Genomic DNA, 22,075 nt, shown 5'->3' on the forward strand with positions numbered 1-22,075 from the left:
CTGCATTGTCTTCAGATTGTTGACATTTTCTTTGACTGATTTTTTAAAAAACAGGCAGTTTCCATGTTCCTTTCTCATGATCTTATCATATACTCGTTTCAGTTTTTAAAAGTATCTTTTTGAAGGAAAAGATTAGATGTGATATTTATAAAAATTTGAAACAAAAGTTTTTCTGAGACAGTTCCGAAGATTCTTGTCCATTTTTTAAGAGGAACTGTCTATAAGGAAGATGCTGAATGATCTTCATAATTTCTCCTTCAATTTCCAGAAAATTAATAATTGATGTTTTTAATAGTTCTATTTGTTTCCAAAATAATATTTATCTGGATTCAAGTCTTCTCTTTGCTGTTGCTGAAGATAACTAACAAGATTTTAATCCAACTAATTGTTTCTGTCACATTTTTACTTTTATCAGTTCTTTTTTTCATACTCAGTTTCATTTTTCCATTGAGACAAGAGAAATTCCTTGTGACTTTCACTGTTATTTCCCATTTTGAATTAAGTTTCAAACTCCGTATAGAAAAATCAGGCAAGAGGTGAGGCTCCCATAACAAGCACACAAAACTGTTATCAAGAGCTGTATCTCGCGAAAACGGTAAAAATGGAATTGTTAAGATATATTTGTATTTTTATGGGTTATTATAAAATATTTACCTGCAATTTTACCATAGAGTGAGTCAAATTCCAAGGTGTATTTGTATGTTTTTAAAATATTTCAGTATTGGTTTTGTCTCTAGCTTTGTCCTGTGAACCCTTCAATCTAAAAGTATATAACACTGAAAAAAGTGAACTAATACAAGACCTAGAATCAATTACTTTGAAAAGAGAAAGGTCCACATATCATTTTTGATAACTGGTTTTTTCACTATCATTTGTGCATTTCTCAATAAAATACAGATAAAAATATCAGACCATAACCAAAAGTTTTCATTGACCTGAGATAAAATGTATTTAGAAGACATTAGAAGTGGGTAAGACATCGAAAGAAGTGACATAGGAATTACTGCCAGAAAGGGGTTAACATGGAATAACAGTAAGCCAAAGTAAGGGATTTTAAGTCCTTTATGATCAATTTATGTGAGTCAAGCTGCTTTCTCAAATTAAACAGCCATTTATATGATGCAGCCACTAGGGAAGAAAATTTAGATGCTGCTCCTTCCTTTTTCTGTGCCAGAATACATTCTTTTTATTAATTAAACTGCAAAATGATGAAATACATAGGTTCTGATACCTGACCTCAATGTAAGAAGAAAGGAAAGTCTGACTATTAGAAAAAGAACAGTTCATTATTCCTGTGTTTTCTGGTGCTCATTCTTGTCTACTCCATTTGGTATGTGTTCATTCTTTTATTTTCAAGTGTTTAAAAACAATTTTCTTAAAATTAAATAATAACCAACATATTTGAAAACAGTGTAAAGATAGCTTCTAAATTAACAAAAGTTGATAAAATATAATGTAAGTATGCAGTATAGTTTGCCTTTGGAAAACAAATAATTGAAAACAATTATCCAGTTCAAATAAAGATCAAATCACTTCAACCGAAGAATTTCGGTGTGATTTTCTTTTCTTTAATGATGGATGGATAAGAATTCTGTGAATGATGACTCATTGTTAATCATCTGCATCCCCAGTAACTATAATGAAATAATGAAAGTCACCTGTTCAAACTTGACATCTGAAGTTGAGCCACAAATTATTTCTGAATTTATGCTCATTTTGGTCTTCAATGCTCTGTAGCAATAATATTTAAAAATAAAATACATTTTTCCCTGTGTTTCATGGTTTAAAATTTTACTTACACATTCAGTTGCCTTTTATTTTACAAGATAAATAATGCAAGGTTGTTCAAAAAACACTTTCTCTTGAACTCTAATAGTTACTAATTTATGCATTTCTTAAAAAAAAATAAAGTACATTTTTAAGGGTTTTTTTTACCTTTCCAATTGGGTGATTTTTTTTTTTTTAATTTCAAAATTCCATGTAAAATGTAATGTCAATACTGCTAATAATTTAGGACAGTGAGGGAATCCATTAATTCAAATTATGTTTGAATTAACATAGGCACAAGCAAGCTCCCTTTTAAACAGGCAAGAACTAGATAAGCAGACTTTCTATGCCTCTAAATATCTAGATGTTTCTGTGGCCTTCATCACTGTAACATCTGGACACTTTCAATGAGTTTGGAAAGCATCTAACAACAGATGGAATTGGCCAAAAATAGTTTGCTAGTTAAAAATTTAATCAAAGAAATTTTAGTTTCATTTTTAGAGTAAGAAATAAACATGTATAGAGTTTACATCTGCCTGTTTAAAAAAAATAAAATACTGGTATAATTTAAATAGTATTAGATTATGAATAGTATTCTCAGTGTAATTCCTATCATAAAATTAGAAAGTAACTGTAGTTAAGAAGAAATTTAATAATTCATGTTTCTCTGCATCATTTTTCTTCAGAGACTTCACCCCAGATTCAATTCTACATGGATTTTGACTTTCCTAACCCCATCTTTTCAGTGTATTTCAAGTGTTTGTATTCCTCCTTGAACACCTGACCTTGCTTCAACCTCTTGAATTTTTTTGTTCAAGTTTTATCAGCAACTCCTTGTTCATCTGTGCAGGGTCTCTGTCACCTTTGTTTGATAGTCTGATCATTGGCATGGATCATTACTTTTTTGAAGTGGTGATCCTTGAAAATACAATGTACTTCCTGGATTTCTCATCTCTTCAGAGCCATGTACAATCAGAGCCCTCCAAAAAAGACCCCTGGATTGCTCACATTTCTGACTGTATTGGGTCTGACTGAGATAGAGTTCGTTTTTCTTTAGTAGCCTCAGTGCTCTGCTCTGCTCTGGTAGCTGGAAGGGTGTTGATAACACACAAGTGTTCTCAAGGGGCTGGGAGTGGGCAAGATCCCAGGGGAGGGGACACAACCAGGACAGCTGACCCAAATTAACCAAAGAGATGTTACATACCATATGATGGCAGCACAGATATAAAACCTAAGGGAGAGAGGAGGAATGAGAGGATATTTTTTATCTTGCAGTGTTTGCCTTCTGGAGCAACAGCTACGTGTGGTGAGGCCCTGTTTCCCGGGAAGTTGTTGAATGTTGCTCTCTGATGGGAGATTAACTATTCCCTTTGCTTATGTGCACGCAATGTATTTCTGGTCTTTTTTTGCTTTAAACCTGCTAGTTGTTTTCTGTCTTATTTTCTCTCCCTTGTTCCACTGGGAAGGGGACTTATAGAGTGGCTTAGTGGGCACCTGATATCCAGCCAAGGTCAACCCACTACACTGACTCAGTAGAGAGTTAAACCTAACTCAAAATTCAAACCTTCACAAATAGCATATATTAGTCATTAATGCTAGTACTGATCAAGTAGTATTTACCTGTATAAAATATATTTATTTTATGTATTATGCCAGCTATTGAATCTAAAGAAATACTCTTAATAACTTACATGGATAACAGTGGAATAAGATAATATAATTCTTCACCCTGGGTTTCCCTTTCTTGGAGATATTTTGTGTGCCTAATGATTTACTGAAATCAGTAAGCTTTAGTGTAAAATTAAGTCCACTACTATTGTAATTCACTTGTCTTTAAGAAAACAGCAGAAGGACTGACATGGTCTAAGAATTGCTATTACAGAAACTGAAATGTGCAATTCATATAAGCCCTGCTGGTGAGGTTTTAGGTATTTGTTTAAAGGCAGAATCAGAACTTATAATGATAGGTCTTAGTAACTGACAAAGGAATGTGAAAATCAGCCCTATTAACTATAATAGAGCACAAATTATCTTTACGGTTCTTAATACATATATATATGTCTCCAATCAGAATCTATTTTAGTCTGCAAAAGACGTACATGAGCTATATCATGGACATTATTTTCTTCAGTAACTTCACTGTTTCACTTGCTCCAAATTATTTGAAAGAACTGAGCAAAATCCCAACAAACAAAAGACTCAAATAAATCAACTGATATTTTAAGAATGGTAATTTAAAACTGTGCTTGGAAATGGTAGTTTAGGTAATTTCCTCTAATATATTTAAAACAGGTTTCTTCTAACTGAGAGTGAAAAATTAAGGCGTTCAGGTGTCTAACAATTGTGGTATAAAATTGGTCTAATTTTAGAGCTAGTGGTCTTTGTCAGAATTTGAGGTTACTCTGTAGAAGTTAACTTCTCATAGTTTCAAAAAAAAAAAAAAAGAATCCTTCATCAGTTTAAATAATATTTCCAAAAGAGAGTTTTGTTCACAACATGAACAAATATAGAAAAAATATTTCACAGTGAAAAAACCCATAAATCTGCTTCTATGTCTGGTCCACTGATGATAGCCTCTCTTTGCTTATGATTTAGCTTTATTTTTTTTTTTTTTCCTATGAATACCTATAAAGAAATTACGATACCATATTTAATTCTTTTTTTGAGAAAGAAGTCCACATTTTTGAGAAACTTCTTTAAAAAACAGAAATGTCTCACTAGAGAAATAGTCTCTATGGTGATTAAGGATAACAAGTATGCACTAAGAAAGAAGAAATGCAAATTTCTCATGCATCTTAACTCCCAAGTCTGAAGACCCCATTCACTGTGCTAAGTGGTGGTTCATGGTCAGTCAGCCAAATGATAAATGACAGTGGAGAAAATCTATGCTTTAAATAAACAGGATTCAGGCACAAGTCCAGGAAGCAGAAAACTACTGTGTGGTGCTTTCTATCAATGAGAGACTGAGCAAGTCTTTATGGCTGACCATATTAGTGTCATCAATCAAATGATCAACTGGTAGGAAAAACCCTTGCGCCCATTCTCATAAGAAAGAGGAATTCTTCACAAAACAGACACCTGCATTAAGATTTGACTACACTAGTACGATGATAATCAATTTCAACTTTTTTTTTAAGAGGGGGGGAGGAGAGAGTGTTCTTTTTATTTTTCTGTGAGAAACAGGAGATTATTTAAATTTTTCACTTCTACAATTTCCTTTGGATGTCACTTTCAAGACGTCTCAAACCAGCCATGGAGTAGCCTTGAAAAATATGAAATGCATAAATGAATATCAGAATATCTGCATCTAGAAATATTTTAAAGTCCATCAATTATTTATATGAAGTAGCTCTGCTTTCATTGACTGCAAGCCAAGAGTTTTGCATAACATAGTTTAATCATGGAAATTATATATAATAAACTCTGGTACAAAGGCTTATGATGAGCCTTTGCGGTCTCAATCTATGACAAAAGCAGAAAAATTACTTTTACTATAATGTTATAAAAATCAGAGTCTACCTACAGTTGCAACTTATATCTTCCCCTCCTACTGGAATATAGCCTTTCTCTTTAAATGGCTCTCTTAATTTAAGTCTTTAGCTTCATAACAAGCAGCAGATAATACAAAATTTATTTTATTTTCCTTTGTATTTAGGATAAACCAGCAATACACTGTGATGCATTACACTAGAAATACAAATGATGGACTGACAGTATTTTAAAAGCAACTTATACTCATATAGACACCAAATAAACAGATATTTGCCCCCTTCTGCTGAGAAAAATGTCCAGTAAAACTGCAAGATAATTTGAGTGTTTGTTGGGCTTTCTGAAGAAATGCAGTTCAATAATCTCTGAGAAGGTTTTTTAAGAAAAAGATTGAAAGATGATACCCTAAAGAGATGATCATACAGAATTCATGGGTAGGAATATTGCTCTAAGTAAGGAAACCTAAATTAATTTTGACTGGCTAGCATAAAAGAGTTAGAAGATCCGATCTTTTACTATTCAGTGTAATAGCTCAGTTTGACATAACACTATGTCTGAGTTAGCACTGCTTCTATCACTTCTAAATGAAAATAGTACCTAAGGTCTCATTTTTTAAAAATATTTCTCCTCTTACATTTTTAAACATTTGGTTTTCTACCAGTTACTATTAATACATTCAGTCTAGTCTGTGTCTGTAACAGTGATCTTCAGTGATATCAGCTACATTTCTCTGTAATGGTTGGCACTTCTTATCACATGCTGTAACAGGAAAATTAGTAATTGTTTGTGAATACAAAGTAGAGTCCCTGCTAATTGTACCCTGTTGTGTAAATCTTGATTAATTTCAAAGAAACAGAATAAAACAGTTGTCTAGTGCTCCTGACCCTGGAAGAAGTAAAAATTAATTCCACTTGTACGGGCATTTCTTAGGTGCACCACAGACTAAATGTCAAAATAAGGCTAGAGAGAGCTTTATGTGTAAACCATTGGAAGGGATATTCTTACTGGCATGAGTTACAGACAGAGAGGTGCTGAGTGACTGAGCAATGAAATGAAATGGAGTTGATATATTAATGTTACAAAAAATAATCAGATATAAAAATAAAGAGAATAATTATATAACTGAAAAGTTGCTAAAGCTGCCAATAGGTAAAAGGACCCCCTCACATACATACATACATATATATATAAAACATACACACACATATATGTATACATTTTCTATAGCAACTGAACTATAGATTAGTTACAGAAACTTTACACAAGTTTCCCAGTGTAAAGAAGTATGATTATACAAGACAAACCTGCAAAAGCCCTGAAATGTAACAATTCTGTTTCAATATCACATGTATATAGCACAAATTCACTGTCATTAGCAAATTAATATGAATGATCAACATAAAAATCATGGAGGTTTTCCAAAACACACACAGACGTGCCAGTTAACTGTACATGAATAGGATGAATTCATTTGAATGCATGTTAGCTCTTCCCAATGTATGAGACCTACACTACTAGACCTACACTACTGTCTAGTCCTTTATCTATGTGGAGACTCCTTAAAGTCTGTGGAAAAAGCCTTTACTGAATTATCTGATTTTCATCAAGAGCTATTGGTGCTCCATTGGTAATCTTAGCTGGAGATGTGAAATGGAATCCTACATTTCCTAGCATGACATACAGATGATTAGGGAGGAAAAGGCAGAATAAATTATTCTCTCTGCAAACAAGGAAGAGGTAAGGAAGGGCAAGAAAGAGTTCTGGTTCTAAAACTCTCATGTGCCATTTTCCTCCCACAGATGAAGGTGAAGGAAATAGCTGTCCCAGTCTGTGATCTCAAAAAACCAGAGCACACAAATCTAGACTGAGCTGCAAGCCATCCTCTGCTGTTCTTCCTTTGTTTTAATTCTACAAAGGAAGTGTTAAACAAACATGATGATTTGTCCTGTCTCCTGTTACTGTATTCCTGCATTCTCAGACTCAGAGAGGAAGAAGGAGATGGGATCTGCTCTATTTCATGTTTGAGAAAAGGAAATATTTATCTGAATGTATAAGAAGACAGTAAGAATATATTTGGAGACAGAAGATGGGGCATTTATTAACACTAGGAGCTCAGCATGAGCAAGTGATGTTAAACTGCACAGAATAAAAGCTTAAACACATATTTCCCATATGCCCACAAATGGGCATAATTCCACATAAAATGTGAGATTTAAGACTTTTCCTAGAGCTGGAAGAGGACTGAACTCTCCTAATTAACACATTTACTGCTTTCTTCTAAAATCAGCAGAGCTTATTACACTACATAAACTATCATTCTCCTCTGGCTTTAAACCTCTGTCCCCCTTTCTTCTTCTCCCTTTCTGCAGCTCACATCCCTCTTTCCTGGCCTGAATCATCATGCATACATGTAAAGCTCTTTCAGGGTCTGCAACAACACAACAGTAGAGGGGAAACAGTTAAAACTGTATTTTTCATTTATTGCTAGTTATATAATTTTATTTTGCATTATATTATTAATTACAGAGTATATTATTTGCAATAATTTTAAAATAACATGTGTTCATCTGTGATCTATTACAGAAAATTGGAGGAAGCATCAAACCATACAACTTTCTTTTCTTCATATTGATTTGTTTTGATTTTACTCAAATGAAATTCAAACATCTATTACTATAATTTGTTTAAACAGGTAACATAGATTTATTTATTCCTATAGCCAAAAAAATATGTATCTTATAATTTTAACTCCTTTAATATACTCTTCAGACTTATTACTTTATATCTGAGATGTTGAATTTATCTCATTTTGCCTAACCTACCAAAAAAGTAGATGAGTTTTTGTGCCTTATTATTCAATACTTTTGCTGAGTGGAAGGAAATATAATACCACATTTAAAAAAAAAATAAAAAAGGCCTGTGCTCCTGTGTGTTCTGGTTTCAGCCAGGACAGGGTTACATTTTGCAGTACCAGGAGCTGGCATGGCCAGGACAGGAGTTTTTTCTTTACCACCTCATATCATTGTCAGGGGTTGGGGAAAGGAAGGCTCTTAGATGAGAAGGGGTTCCTTCAGGTCCAGCAAACCTGGCAGAAAGAGCCATCTGGTACTGTCTATTATCATCTGGCTTTTTTTCCATGTGAATTGTTTCTTTTCTTATGCCCAAGTTTCTGTTGCTGATCTTATTCTTATCTCATTGTTGTTTACAGTAAATTGTTCTTATTTCAAACCATGATCTCTTGAGCCTCCAGTCCTTTTCTTCCCACTCACAAGAGGGAAGGGGGATGGGGTAGCAAACGGCAGTATGGTTTTATTGAGAGCACTAAACTGGACTAAATTTCCCAAATCACAACACTGTGAAATTTGCTTGACTTACTATTCTCTTTTTTTTTTTTTTAATTTTTGAAAGTACGTTATTCTCAGTGTCTTACATGAAAAATATACCTCTCATATGTTGCCAGTGTTTTTTCTAAACTAGGGAAAGAGGGTTGAAGTAATAATACAGCTAAAGTAGAACAGTTTGACAAAAAAAAAAAATGTAGATGGCCCAAGGCAGTAATTATATTTCATTTAATAGACTGAGAGTGAGTTAACAGACCTGGAGCACTGACTAGAGTGAGAATTAGAAATTTAATTTGAATAAAAGCTGCATGGAGAAAGCCTACTGACAAATCAGGCAATATACTGTTTGATATAAAAGTAGTTTCAAAGTATTCTACTGAAACTCTTTAATGAATGTGTGCAGACATTTTTTCTATATTATGGTGGTCCTACATGTAGTCCTTCTTAAAAACTAAAGTAGGCCTTTAGTCACTACTAATGTTTTTTAATTAGGTATTTTTGTGGTATATAACACATTTTAAATCTATAATGCCTAACAGATCCATCAGTGATTAATGCTATAAACCTAAATAAAAGCAGAAGAATAAGAGAATTATGTTTCCCATGTACTTTTCACAGGCTGTGTTTTCTGAGATTATTTTACCAAGGCAGTAGTCAAAGCTGCAGATCTAGGTGCTAATTTGAAATTTACTGTTTTGTACAGTTTAAAATTCTGGCTTCAAATCTATTCTGAGGGGAATAACCAAGAAGAAAAAATTACGTGCTCACTTCTCTGAAAGTCTATCAGCAAGCAATACAGTAATGAGAAAAAAAATTTGGAAGTGTAATTAGTAGCATTTTTTTTGTTCTAAATAAAAGACAATACTGCTATGATGTGTAAGTACTCAGGATTCTCTGAAAGGGACAAGACAATTAGGTGGAATCCTTTTTGCTTGGCCCCATTAATTTTAATCTAGTGGATTTTTCTTTAGTCTCTTACAAAATAGTGTGTAAACAGGAAAAGAATCCACGACTTTACAGCCAACAACTACTGACATTTACTTTAAACTGAAGAAGCTACTACTCAGACAACATTCTGAGACCAGTTGTGCACATTGTGTGATCCATTACTTCATTGGTCCATTTTATTGAGAAAAATTAGTGGAAGAGCTTAAGACAAGGCAGAGAGTAAGTAGGAGGCCATCACCCAGCTACTAAAAAAGTGTTCTGAACCACAGAAATGTGAAGATCATGGTAATCTTGAACATGGGCAGCATTTTCCAATCCTGCTTCATTTTGTTCTTACACAACTGCTTATATGCTTTGAGAAAACAAATCAGAATCACACTTTTATAGCACCTGACTGTCTAAGCAAGAATTTCTGAAAAGGAAGAAACGGTAAAAGTAAAACATCTGAATTTTGTTTATTGCTAATTTTTCTATTACAGTCTCTGAAGGAGAAAGTGCAAACACTTGCAGCTTTTTGATTTTTTCCTGTAGATCTTAACAATAGCCTGTATATAACAGAAGGGATATCCAAAGAAACAACAGATCTACAAAAATTGTTTTTGTTGAGGATTCTTGTGATGGTAATAACAAAATCATTCATGAAACTATTATCTACAAAGACACAAATTACATGAAATTCAAATTAATTGTATTTTTCAAACCCCTTCATTATAGTTCTGGGAAGAACTGACTTAATGTAGGAAAATTATAAAAAAAAAAAAAGTAGCAAGGGAACATGAAATTGGCTGATGAGGTATTTAAATAAGGTGCCCAAATTTGAAGGCTGGTCTTCCCTTGAAAAGTTTGTGTTTAAGTCTTTCTCTAATGCTTATGGAGAGACCACAGGAAGACTAACCTCTTAAGTAATATACATAGTAGAAGTAATAAACAATTTAAACTCTGGAGTAACAATAGTAATAATAAGAAGAATTCAATAGTGGAAAAGTATTATGCCAAAATAAAAAAGTGCTTTATTAACATATGAGGTTTAATTCAAACCATGCTATTTATTAATTATATAATAAGGGTTCTAGATTTAATGCAGTCACTTTGAAAAAAATCTGTTTTTTCAATCACTTCTTTGCTAGTTTAGAGCTACTAATTAAAAGTACAACAGCTTTCTGCATATAATAATTATCTTTTATCATCCTACTAGTAAATGTTAATTTTTAGATCAGATTATTAATCATTTCATTCATTTGAAACAAATTATCACTTCAGTTTACTGAATCATATGGATGAAATTAATATTTGAGTAATTATTTTTGTTTTCATTGGTAGGCAAACCCAAAAGAACTCCCAGTGGAACACTTAAAAAAAAAAAGAAAAAAAAAAAAGAAAACATAAAAGAAAACATTGAAATAATCAAAAAATATATAAAGGAAACCTTTGAAAGGAAAAAGTGAAAATATTCCAGCCATTTGATAGCAGTAAGTACGAGAAACAGGACTTCATCAGTATTATCCTTATAGTAAACAGAACCACTTATCAGTTGCCAGTCTGGCAACAGATGTGTTGCCAGTCTGCCTGAGTCTATAATTGAAATGTGAAGTCAAAACAGGGAGGGTTTCAAGACCTAAATGAGAAACTTTTTGTTTTTGAAGAAAGCAAATCTTGCATAACAATCAGCCTGTCATTTCAGAATCCACAGTCCTTTATAGAAAATGGAAATGGGAGAAAGGAGGATGAGAACAGGAGGAACAGATGGCTTGGAGAAATAAAAGTTTGACTTGGTGGTTCAATAATGAGAAACCTTATAAAACACAGATTTTTGAGAAGCCTATTTCTGATTGTCTATTATAACTTCTAAACAGTTCAAGTGGGTGTTTACCATTACACGTATTTTAAAATGGAAGTTCTCTCCAGGCCTCAAGTATTAAAGCAAAAAGCAGAGAATTCTATCCAATGTTACATTTAATACATACACTTTTAGAGTGGAGTTTAAGGTCTGATAGTCACAACAAGATAACCATATTGCTCTGACATCATCCCAAACATTTACAAAACCTGGACAGATGTGCTACAGGTGCTTTATCAGAGCAGTGCTTTTGCATAGATCTCACCCCATGTCAATAAAAAAGTTTGTATTTGCCTTTTTCTTCTCATACAACTCTCATATAATAAGTTGGAGCTGGGCATGTCTCATTGGCCGAGATTGGTTGGTTTCAGGGAGGCTTTACCCCTTCACAAAATAGAGGTGTATGTATATGAATTCATTTATATCTATGTATCCATACATTTATATATATATATATATACACACTACTTCTCCTACTCTTCCCATTCCTTCTTTCACTGTTCATCCCTTGTAATCATCAAATTATATGGTCCTCCTCCAGTTTCCTGCCTTACTGACATACTTTAGGTACCACCTCAGAAACAATGGGACTTCATCCTTCAGTTGTTTCCATGATGGCCTCCAAAACCAGAAATCTTCACTAAATAACAACTCAAACCAATTTCCTCTCACCAAATAGCCATTTTTTGTCAGTCTTTTAACGGCTTCCCAAAATACAATTCAAGTTCTAAACTCTTTATAAGAGACGGGATATTTTTTTGCCACAAAACATGCGCAACTACCAAGTTTGGTTTTTTCCCCCCTTAGAGAATTTATTCACATTTTCCTGAAATTTACTCATGTTATCAGAGCAGATGCAATTCATCTCTATCTAAAATTCAACTATAAATTTTCTTTTGAACTCAGTATAAATAAACAACTGGATACAAACAGCAAATGGCTAACACCTCCTTCCCCTTATTTTTTAATATAACAGATTGTTCAGGGATTCTGTTTTTAAGCATGTAGAATAATCAGCCAATTCTGCAGTCAGGAATACATATGTAAGAAACACAAAGTAAAATATAGTGGAGATGCAAAGACAGTTCTAAACAGAGGAAATTCAATAGACATCACCAAGAAAAATACAGAATCTTTGAAGTTTGTATCTGTGTATACGTGGTGAACACAAATATTTGAGTCAATACAGATAATCTCACTTGAGTGAGAAAGTTTATATCCAAAGGATTATAACAGAGGAAAAGTAAGAAATATGGATTACACATATGTAAACAGGGCCTAGCAGTGAACCATTTTACAAGCAGATGTTTTGTAAAAGAAATTTTTGTAGTTCCTTGATCCTAGTTTGATCCTAATGATCTCCTTCCCTGAAATATATTAGAATATTTCAGAATAGAAACTTGGCCATGGTCACACTGACTTCTCATGGTATCTCTGTCCAAGTCTCTCTTTTTGCCAACAAGTGGAGTATGTATCAGGGACTAGGCATTTCTGCAGTTGCTCTGTTAGGCTGATTTTCCTATTGATTTTTGGAGCTACAAAACAGGAAAATGCAGTGGAGGGGGAGAAACATAGCAAAAAACCCCAAACCACTAAAACCAAAAAACCCCAAACTCCAATAGAAAGAAAGGCCCAATCCCCACAGCAGGCCAGGCTTGAAGACTGAGAAATAAGCTTTTTTGCTCATGCAGAGATTAACCGTAAAAACTAAAACTTCATTATTAATATAATTTTATGATAAGATGACCCAACAAATGGAGACGTGAGATTTTGCTATCATCCTTCCAAAGCACTTCAAACTTGTCCTAAGAAGTAAACCTAATAGAAAACAGAATTGTTCAGAAAATATCACACCATTCAGTCTCCTCCTTGGGACAGTAAAGTGTTGAAAAGCTTGTAAGCAATGATTGCAACGTAGTCTTTCCTTCAATATTTGGAATGACCAGAAACTCAGACTAATTTCAGCTATTTTAATAACAGGCTTTTCTGTGAACAAGATTGGATGATTAAATATTTGGAGCAGCTGGAGTCACACTACTTAGAAAATTTAAAAAAAAAAAAAAAATCTTTAGAAATCTTTCATCAATTCAATCACATTGCAGTCAAATTATTTTACTTATTGGGGAACTGTGAATTTCTTTGAAGATCACAGATGTGGTCTTATCATTCGACTTTGGGCTTAGACCAATAAAAATACAGCTCTACTGGTGCCATATGTTTATAGTCAAACTCAATAGCTTAAGCTATTTTGTAGTCTGTATTTAATTGGTCATTATTATATTCAAACACATCATTAATATTTGAGCCAAAACTAATCATTTTTATTGAAAAAAATCTAAAAACGGCACTGATAATGTGACTTCAAATCATATGAAGCAACTAAATTCTTTAAATTTCATTTCAAAAATACATTGAATAGTTTGAGGTCCTTCAAATGTCACCCTATGGTGACTTTTTTATTGGCATCTGCTCATTTGGCAAGCATGTTAAGCACTGAACCAATGAATGAAATACTCCCCAGCTGTGAGTCTGAGTACATAAAACCATGTAGTTCTTCCTCTCAGAACATTGGAGATTCATAGTTATGTGGAAAGTGATGTGAAATGACCTTCTGGTACCTCTGTAATTTACATCATTACAATCTCAATGACATAAACTTCTCCTTGAATTAGAAAAGCAAACCAGAAGTTAATAGTTAGACAACTAATGCTCACCTCTGTTAAAAAAATATTAGACTGCAAGCGCCAGCTATTCTATGGAAAGCCTGTAGCACAGTAATCCATGTATACTTGAAATTATGATAAAAACCAAATTCACTATCAAGGTGTGTTTGAAATAAAATATTTTGCTACTGGACTTAACATATTTAAATAAAAGTATTTAGTATTATTGCTCTGTGTTTGAAATACAATGAAAATTAAAAATATTTGGCACAACCTTGTTAAAAGTAGCAAAATATTCTTCAAAGGAATAAATTCTTACATTAAATAACAATTTCATAGTTTGTATACATAAATTCTTATACTATAACTATTTTTATACCAAATTCTAAAAATATTTGTATTTTAAATAGCACTTTTAGATACATATATTATATGTTTTGGAGAAGAGAATACTTTATGTTCACTAAAGTCCCTCTCAACAAACAAAAATTATTTCCAGCAAATAATCAATCCTGCCTTTCATTTTCCTTTTTCAGGTGGAAATAAATCCATTAGGTATTCATTCTGAATACAGGCTATAGGCCATGGCTTCCTGTATCTGTAGAAAAACTAACATAATACAGTCCATCACCTGAAATTCTTCTTGTGTCCAACAACACTTCAAGACAGAGAGATATTATTGTCAAATATACACTTAAAAATAAGACACACATTTTGTCCACCTCCATCATTAGGTTTAAAACATTTGAGGGTGAGGAATCATTAAGAATAGCTTGAATTTGAATCATCCAATCTCAAGCCACTAAATGGTTGCTCACTGAAACATCTGAAGTTGCCAGCTTTTCCACATATGCAAAAGATAAAATCATGAAGTTATGTGTGTACAGTGTGGTTGCAGGATGGATGGAGATCACATATGCAGCAATGTTCTCTAATTCATTTAATCCATGGTAGCTGCCAAAATAAATATGATAAAATAAGGCTGTGCTGTTTCTTTTACATTGCAAATAAATAGCTGAAACGAGAGTAAATGTATTCCAGGATAGGATTCAATTACTTGTATACACACTTATTTGCTTTGCATGCAAGCCTAAAATGTATGTGTATGTAAATCTGCAATGTTTAAGGGTAGTACTTCAAGACTAGATACATTCACAGATTTAGATCATCTCCATTTGGATTATACAGATGAAAACACAAATCCTGTCACTGTATGTAACTGCAAAAGTGCAGAATTTACATTTATGGATGAAGAATTTTTTTTCATTAAGATTTTCATGTCCATTTAGTATGTAGAAGATAGACTTCTAAGATTTTTATATCTGGCTCAACACCAGTACATTCTTTTCTTCCTAAATTTCATAGGATACAATGAGTCAGATTCTACCCATTTTTATTGTATTCATTATATAGCTATATAATCTTCTTACTTTAAAGAAGAAATGAACCATGCCTTTGCATAGTTAATTTTATGCATTGAAAATTTTAGAAAAATTGTTCATTTATCTGATTTAATCAAAATAATAATGGAAAATAAATTCATACTCAGTCATTCAATGCACAGAGTGAACATTGAGAATATTCAATTTCTATTGTGGTAGGAAGTGCATTAATTTGTTTCAAGCACAATGCACACAACCTACATATTTTTCTGACTCTAAGCATCCTGACTCCATGCTTAACTGTCTTCAGTGCTCTTCATTAACTCTCAAAATTAAATTTAAAATATAGTCAAATGAAAAGACATAGACCTATGACTTCAAGTCTATTCAGATGATGTTCAAATAAAAACAATATTCTGGCAACAAGTTAAATTAACGTAAAGCAACACTTACACCAATGTTGTGAATGTTTCCATACTGAAACATTTGGTTTCATTCATTCATTAAAAATAATTACTTCAGCAATTGCAATTAAATATTAAATATAAATATTACCTTTATTAAGCTTTTTTCTCTGGGGTTAAAACTACTTCTGTGTCTCCCTGATATTCATTGCACAATGATCTCTCATTTCTAGCCAGGGATTCTAAAGTCTTTCATAGATGAAACTCTTGCTTATGTACTTTTGAATGAGGCTTAAATATCTGACTGCAGAAAATTGAAAAAAAGGACTGCCATAAACCTTTTAATGCTGAGCTCTTGAAGTTCAGTTTCAAGAATTTAATATGAATCATTCTAATGTTTTCAGATACTAGTACAAGATCCTTTGAAAATATTGCTGTAACAGAATGATGTTAAGAGAAATGACAACATGACAACAGAGTAAAAAGAATGCCAAGAGAATAGGATGAGGTAGTAATTTTCTATCAAATATTGGTATTACTTATACAGGAGGTACTTCTTCCTATTGTTAACAATTAATATTTGTATGTACATCCTCAGTATTCCATGATGTTCATGCTACCCTTTAGAAAACTGAGAAAACAAACCAGAAAATGGAATTACTCAGCCAAAGAGAATTAAAATTTCTGCATTAAGTGATACAAGTTTTTAAAATATTTTTAGTTTTTACATGAAGTTCCTTGTGATAGTCAGTTTTTATGTTTTTATACAAAAAAAGTTGTGAAAAAATACAAAAAAAATATAGAAGATTTTCTTAATTAAAAAAATAGTTTTAGGGTTACATTAAAAAAAAGTGTTAATAAATAAATGGTTCCTTTTCTTGGAAGTAATTTCGATTTGAAGTCATTCTCTTTTTGGGAAGGAAAGGTGAGCTGAATTACTTTTTATAAAATACAGGGTACAAGCTGGATCACTGTCTCTTTCCTCTGAAATTACTGTCTTGGACCTTTATACTGTTGGACACTCAAGTATTTGGAGCAGTCCTTGTGGTTTCGCTCCATCTTGTTGACAAGTAATCAATTGTTTGAACAGTGCAGTCTCACAGACTTTGAAGTGGTTGCTTGTATAAAAAGACGGTAGGAGAAGAATCAGATTCCTGCCTGTGGTTGTATTCTAATATTCTAGATCATATTCTTTCATTTCTATCTCCCCTTCAGTAAAGTATTGCTTAATTCAATAATTGTTTTGTTTATGTTTAAAAATATTGACACTAGCTATTTAGCCAGACAATTCCATCCATTTTTACTTAAGATGGAGAGTTAAACCCTCCACATTTTAAAAATGTCAGTCCATATATATCTGCCACATTTCTTAAATTATATTAAGATGAACACAGCAGTGATGATGGATTCAAGTTATTAAAACAAATGTTTTACTGTAATTCAGCTAAGTATTATCATAAAGACAATTTGGTTCTCGTTTCCTCTTGATGTGAGGTTGGCACATTCTGCTCCTTATGATCTCTCCTTGCCCATCTTTTTTTTTTTTCCAAATGTAAATTGAGTTGGTAATCAAATCAAATAGTACTGAAATAGCTTTACTGTGACATGACCGTTAAGGTGTCTAACAATTGTAGATGCAGTGAGCTGTCTAACAGAAAACATGTTGTTGACACCATTGTTTGCTCAGCGTATATTTTCAATGGAAGAATAAAATCTGTAGCTTTACCTTCCAGTAATTGCCAAAAACATATTCTTTCAAGGATATTATTAATAATAATAACAATAATCCCAAAGTTCAGCTGTTCAGTTCTACTTCTAATATGGAATAACTGAGGTCCCCCTCCTAGAAATTCAAGACAAAACATAAGCGAACATTGAAAAAGGCATTAATGTGGCTGTGAATATAAACCAGTTATTCAGGAATTGAAGAGAATAGTGGAATTGAATTTCCCCATTTATAGTAAGCAAACTGTATCTACCTTCATTGCTATAATTCTAAGAAGTCTTGTCCCAAAATATCATTCTTATCAATAAAATTCTTGCAATTCTTTTAATATTATATTTTTCTGTCAATGTAAAGTGAATGTTTCCATTGAAACAAGACATTTTCCTAATCAATGTTTTAGCTTCTAGGTAGAAAAAGATAGTTCTGATTTAAATTTCATAATTCTTGATGGCAATTGAGAAAATATATTTATTTTCTGAAAACATAGCTCAAAGCCACACTTACATATCTTACTGTGTAGGTTCAATCTATCTTTTTGCTCTAATAAAAAAAAGCAAGCCATTTTCTGAGGCCAGATGATTTAAAATCTATTTTACTGTTAAGAATATTAATTCAAAAAAGTATAGATGACACCATTATACAGAGCAGAGCATACAAATTAGGTCATGGCCATCCGGGAAAAAAAATAAAATCTCAAACATCTGCATTTTAATTGTAACCAAAGCTGTATTTGAGGACTGAACAATTAACAATCATTACACCGCTTTAAAATATCAGTGGGAGAGTGTCAAAGAAGCTGAGTCTTCCATGTTGAAAAAGATTTTGCCTGTGGCACACTGTGTGCTTTTGTGAATCATTTATCTTGCAGCTTAAACTTGTCATGGTATGAAATATTGCAACTGTGATTCTGCATGACAGAATAATGAAACACTGGGAAAAAGTCCACATTGAAATGACTTTTCCACAGAATTTTTGACTTGAGAACCTGAGAAGCTGCAGATGAAATAGGTTTTCTTTTCAGTCCATCAAAAACTAATCCAGGCCAATGAGTTCCCTTCTACACACTGAATATGTTATTACATTGTTTGTGGGTTTTGTCTATATTGACCAAGTTTTCACTTTTTTTCCCTGTTCTTTGTTATAAGTTCTCATATACTGTATTGGATGCCAAAAACAGTTCTTGAAGAGTTTCCATTCAGCAAATATTTGATTGCTGTATTTCACGTTGAAAGCTGGAGCCACAGAGAAGATGACAGTTTTGTTGCTGTTTTCTTTAGGAAAATTAAATTATCTCATGTCAGCAGCTTTGCTGGAGTACCCCTTCATTCTCAAAAAAGTTATTTTGACTCTTTTTTGTTGTGAATAATCTCTGTCAAATCTACATGATGTGATGCATACTACCAAGTGAATTGAATAGGAAATCTGCTGTCTTTTTCCATGAAGGACAGATTTTTTTGTGACCATCTTGTCAGTGAGTGATCTCTACATACCAAGAATTTCAAGTGGAGACTCTTAATGCAGTATCTTCTATCAGTACCCAAAACAACAGTTAAAGAAATAAAGTTGCTACTTACTAAAATTGATCTGAAAGACATCAGCATTGCAGTTTTATGGCTATTCTTCTCTGAAACTGGACTTAAATAAACGTTGATGAGTGAGAGGTAAAAGTTATTAGATGAAACACATTCATTACTTATAATATAAAATTTCTGGCCAAGACAAATAATTACATCAAATGTAAAAAAACTTCAGTTAAATCAATTGCCAAAATTACTTTGCCTTTCTTAATAGTTTTTACTGGAATAATTTAACTAATGATAGATTACAGAAAGAGCCCAGGTCAGGAAAAAATATATATTAATAACTTACAAAAAAATTGTACACTGGTGTACAATTCAAAGAAAGATTCAGATTTTAAAATGTGAGCTTCTGGGTGTGAGGAATTCTGCTTCCTATTACTGTGTGAGTATCATTGGGAAAAAAACAGCTAAAATGGAAAAATCTGTTTTGGCACTTGTTTCAATGTGTCATGTCATCCTCATTTTGAGTGGTTACTACCAGATATACTTTTTACCTTTCTCTTTCAACACACTTGTGTTTTCTGCATGCACAAAAGTGGATCAAATATGATCCATGATATATTCTACAGGTACCTGAACTAATTGTCAAAATACACTGCTTAAATACAAGAAAAAACGTAAAGGTTTACCCTTTATGTTTGTCTGTCCAAGGTAGGACAAGGTAGGACAGACAAAAAGGTTAGGTGTTCTATCATATTTATATTCCACAATGTGTCACTGAATCCTTGTATGCTAAGGTTAAGCATATCTAAACCTTTCTTATTGCATCAGCATTTTTTTGTCTAATTACTGTGAAATGGTCAATCAGAATTCCTTAATACTGTTACTATCATGATTAGTGTGTAAGTAAACCAGTATATCTCAAATTATCCCAAATAACTATGCAGAGCAGTGGGACTTTTCCCCATTTCCATGTGTTGTTTTGGAAAATCTGGCTTTATTTCTGGAAATCAGAAAACTACATTTCAACCAAGAATGTCAAAAATATGAAGTACAAAGAATTAACATTTTGAATCTTTTACTGTAGCAGTTTTAAGGATTTACATGTTGACATCTGTTTCATAAACTAAGTATCACTATACTGATATTAAATCAGTAACTTCAGATTTGATGAAAATTGCAGGATAGAAACTTTAAAGTTTATCTAGAAACAATGAGCTGTGTCAAAAGTACACGCTTATAATAGCTAGAAATAAATCAAGAATTGTTAAAATGTTTTTATTTTTTTCTTAATATTTTTGGAATAAGGAGAGATAGGCATGACTTAGGAGACCATGCTTTTAAAAACCTATTTATTTTGTAGCAGTCTATGCACCTCTACACTATACACAAGAACAAGCTAATTGGATATTAAGGGAGTTCAGACATCATGAGTATGGCAGATGGACACAAAGCAGCTGAAGCACTGTCTTTAATTTGGCTAAGAGGTTTGCAGAATCAACATGAAGGAAGGTTAAGAAATACTCATCGTCATTCCCAGGCACCTGTAATTTGACAAACTGAAATGTGAGCTCTGGGTCAGAATGAAGTCCTGCTTATCCATAAATAAATCTAAAGCATGGATATTTAAAGCTTAAAGGATACTTGGTATGTGGCATGCTGCTTACCAAGAAGTCAAAGTGAATGAAAAACCATCAGCTGTTATCATAGACGTTTATTAATAAAGTGAGATAAAGTAATTCATAAATCCAGGGAAATAAAACTGTCTTTGTATGGGACAGAAGACACCATTAAAATATACATCTAGTCAACAGGAAAAATTTTAGTATGGAAATGAAATTTTGATGGAGGTTCGGAGAATCTACAAGACCCAAGCAGACGCATGCTGCTCTAATTTCATTTATCAATAAGGACTATGCCATTGCCTCACAGGGAAGAGAAGCCAAGGGTGAAAAGATCCAGATAATTAAGATACAGATTGCTTCCCCTGCTTATATGGACTTAGTGGAGCTATGCTTCACTTTCTAGAGCATAGGCACATGATCTTGTGTGAAAAGAAACCTGAAGTGGTACCACTCACATATTTGGTTAGCATCACAGTAGTATCTTAAGTCACATGCTAGCTATCACAGCGAGACAAAAATACTGACCAATAATTACAAAAGATAAAGGCAAATGTAAGAGTTTTGAGAAAATAATTTACTATAAAATGATGAAAGTGTTAATATTAAAACAGCTTATACACATTAATAATTTTATGTAAAAGCAACCATACAAATTATCCAGAATTGTTGAAAGTATCCAAGCAACAAAACAATATGAATGAGACCACACCTACTTACCAAATTCCTTAGGAACAGTGATAGCGTAAATACAGTTGTGACCAACACTATAATTCTTGGGGTAGTTTGGTGATAACACAGTCCCTTCAGAACCTGTCGATCGGCTTCCACAGGGTGCTAGAAAGTGAAGATAACCAGATTTAAAAAATGTAATATCATTTAAAAAATCAGCTTAAATTGTGTTACGAAGTAGAGAGACACAGAGTCCCCAGGCAGGTGCATTTGTTGTATGCTGGTATATGATATTACAGGAAATGCTATTACACTTCTACACTGGATTAAATTTGTACATCCTGTGACATACCGAGTATATGCAATTTTCTCATATATCAAATGAGAATTGATGGCACTCTGCAGTTTTACAGATCAATTATTTTTTCTATATAATTTATACACCATCTTAATAAAAATTATGATGTGGTTTATATGCAGTATGTTATTATTTACAGCATACAAAACTATTATTCATTCATATGATGCTTTATTCTATAAGAGCATAGATTATACAGCCCTTCTGCACAGTAGTAAATTCTTACTCATGCCAATATACTCATCATACAAAATAATGTCTACAACTATTGAAATAAGAAAGTCAGGATTTCTTGACTAAAGATGATGTACCACTTACTTATATCTCAATTATTCATAACTTTATA

The 22,075-nt window shown here is 32.7% G+C and overlaps 1 protein-coding gene across 3 annotated transcripts in view; it reads right to left on the reverse strand.

Annotated features, from left to right (window-relative positions):
* The window catches only part of CSMD3 (CUB and Sushi multiple domains 3), a 573,013-nt gene that overhangs the window by 118,192 nt on the left and 432,746 nt on the right, over window positions 1–22,075 (reverse strand). For all 3 annotated transcript variants that reach the window (XM_058831785.1, XM_058831783.1, XM_058831782.1), the window contains one exon: window positions 21,420–21,536. In XM_058831785.1, the coding sequence (XP_058687768.1) occupies window positions 21,420–21,536 (117 nt within the window). The remainder of the gene's footprint in view (window positions 1–21,419; window positions 21,537–22,075) is intronic.

The sequence above is a fragment of the Poecile atricapillus genome, chromosome 2, assembly GCF_030490865.1.
Source record: "Poecile atricapillus isolate bPoeAtr1 chromosome 2, bPoeAtr1.hap1, whole genome shotgun sequence".
NCBI lineage: Eukaryota > Metazoa > Chordata > Aves > Passeriformes > Paridae > Poecile > Poecile atricapillus.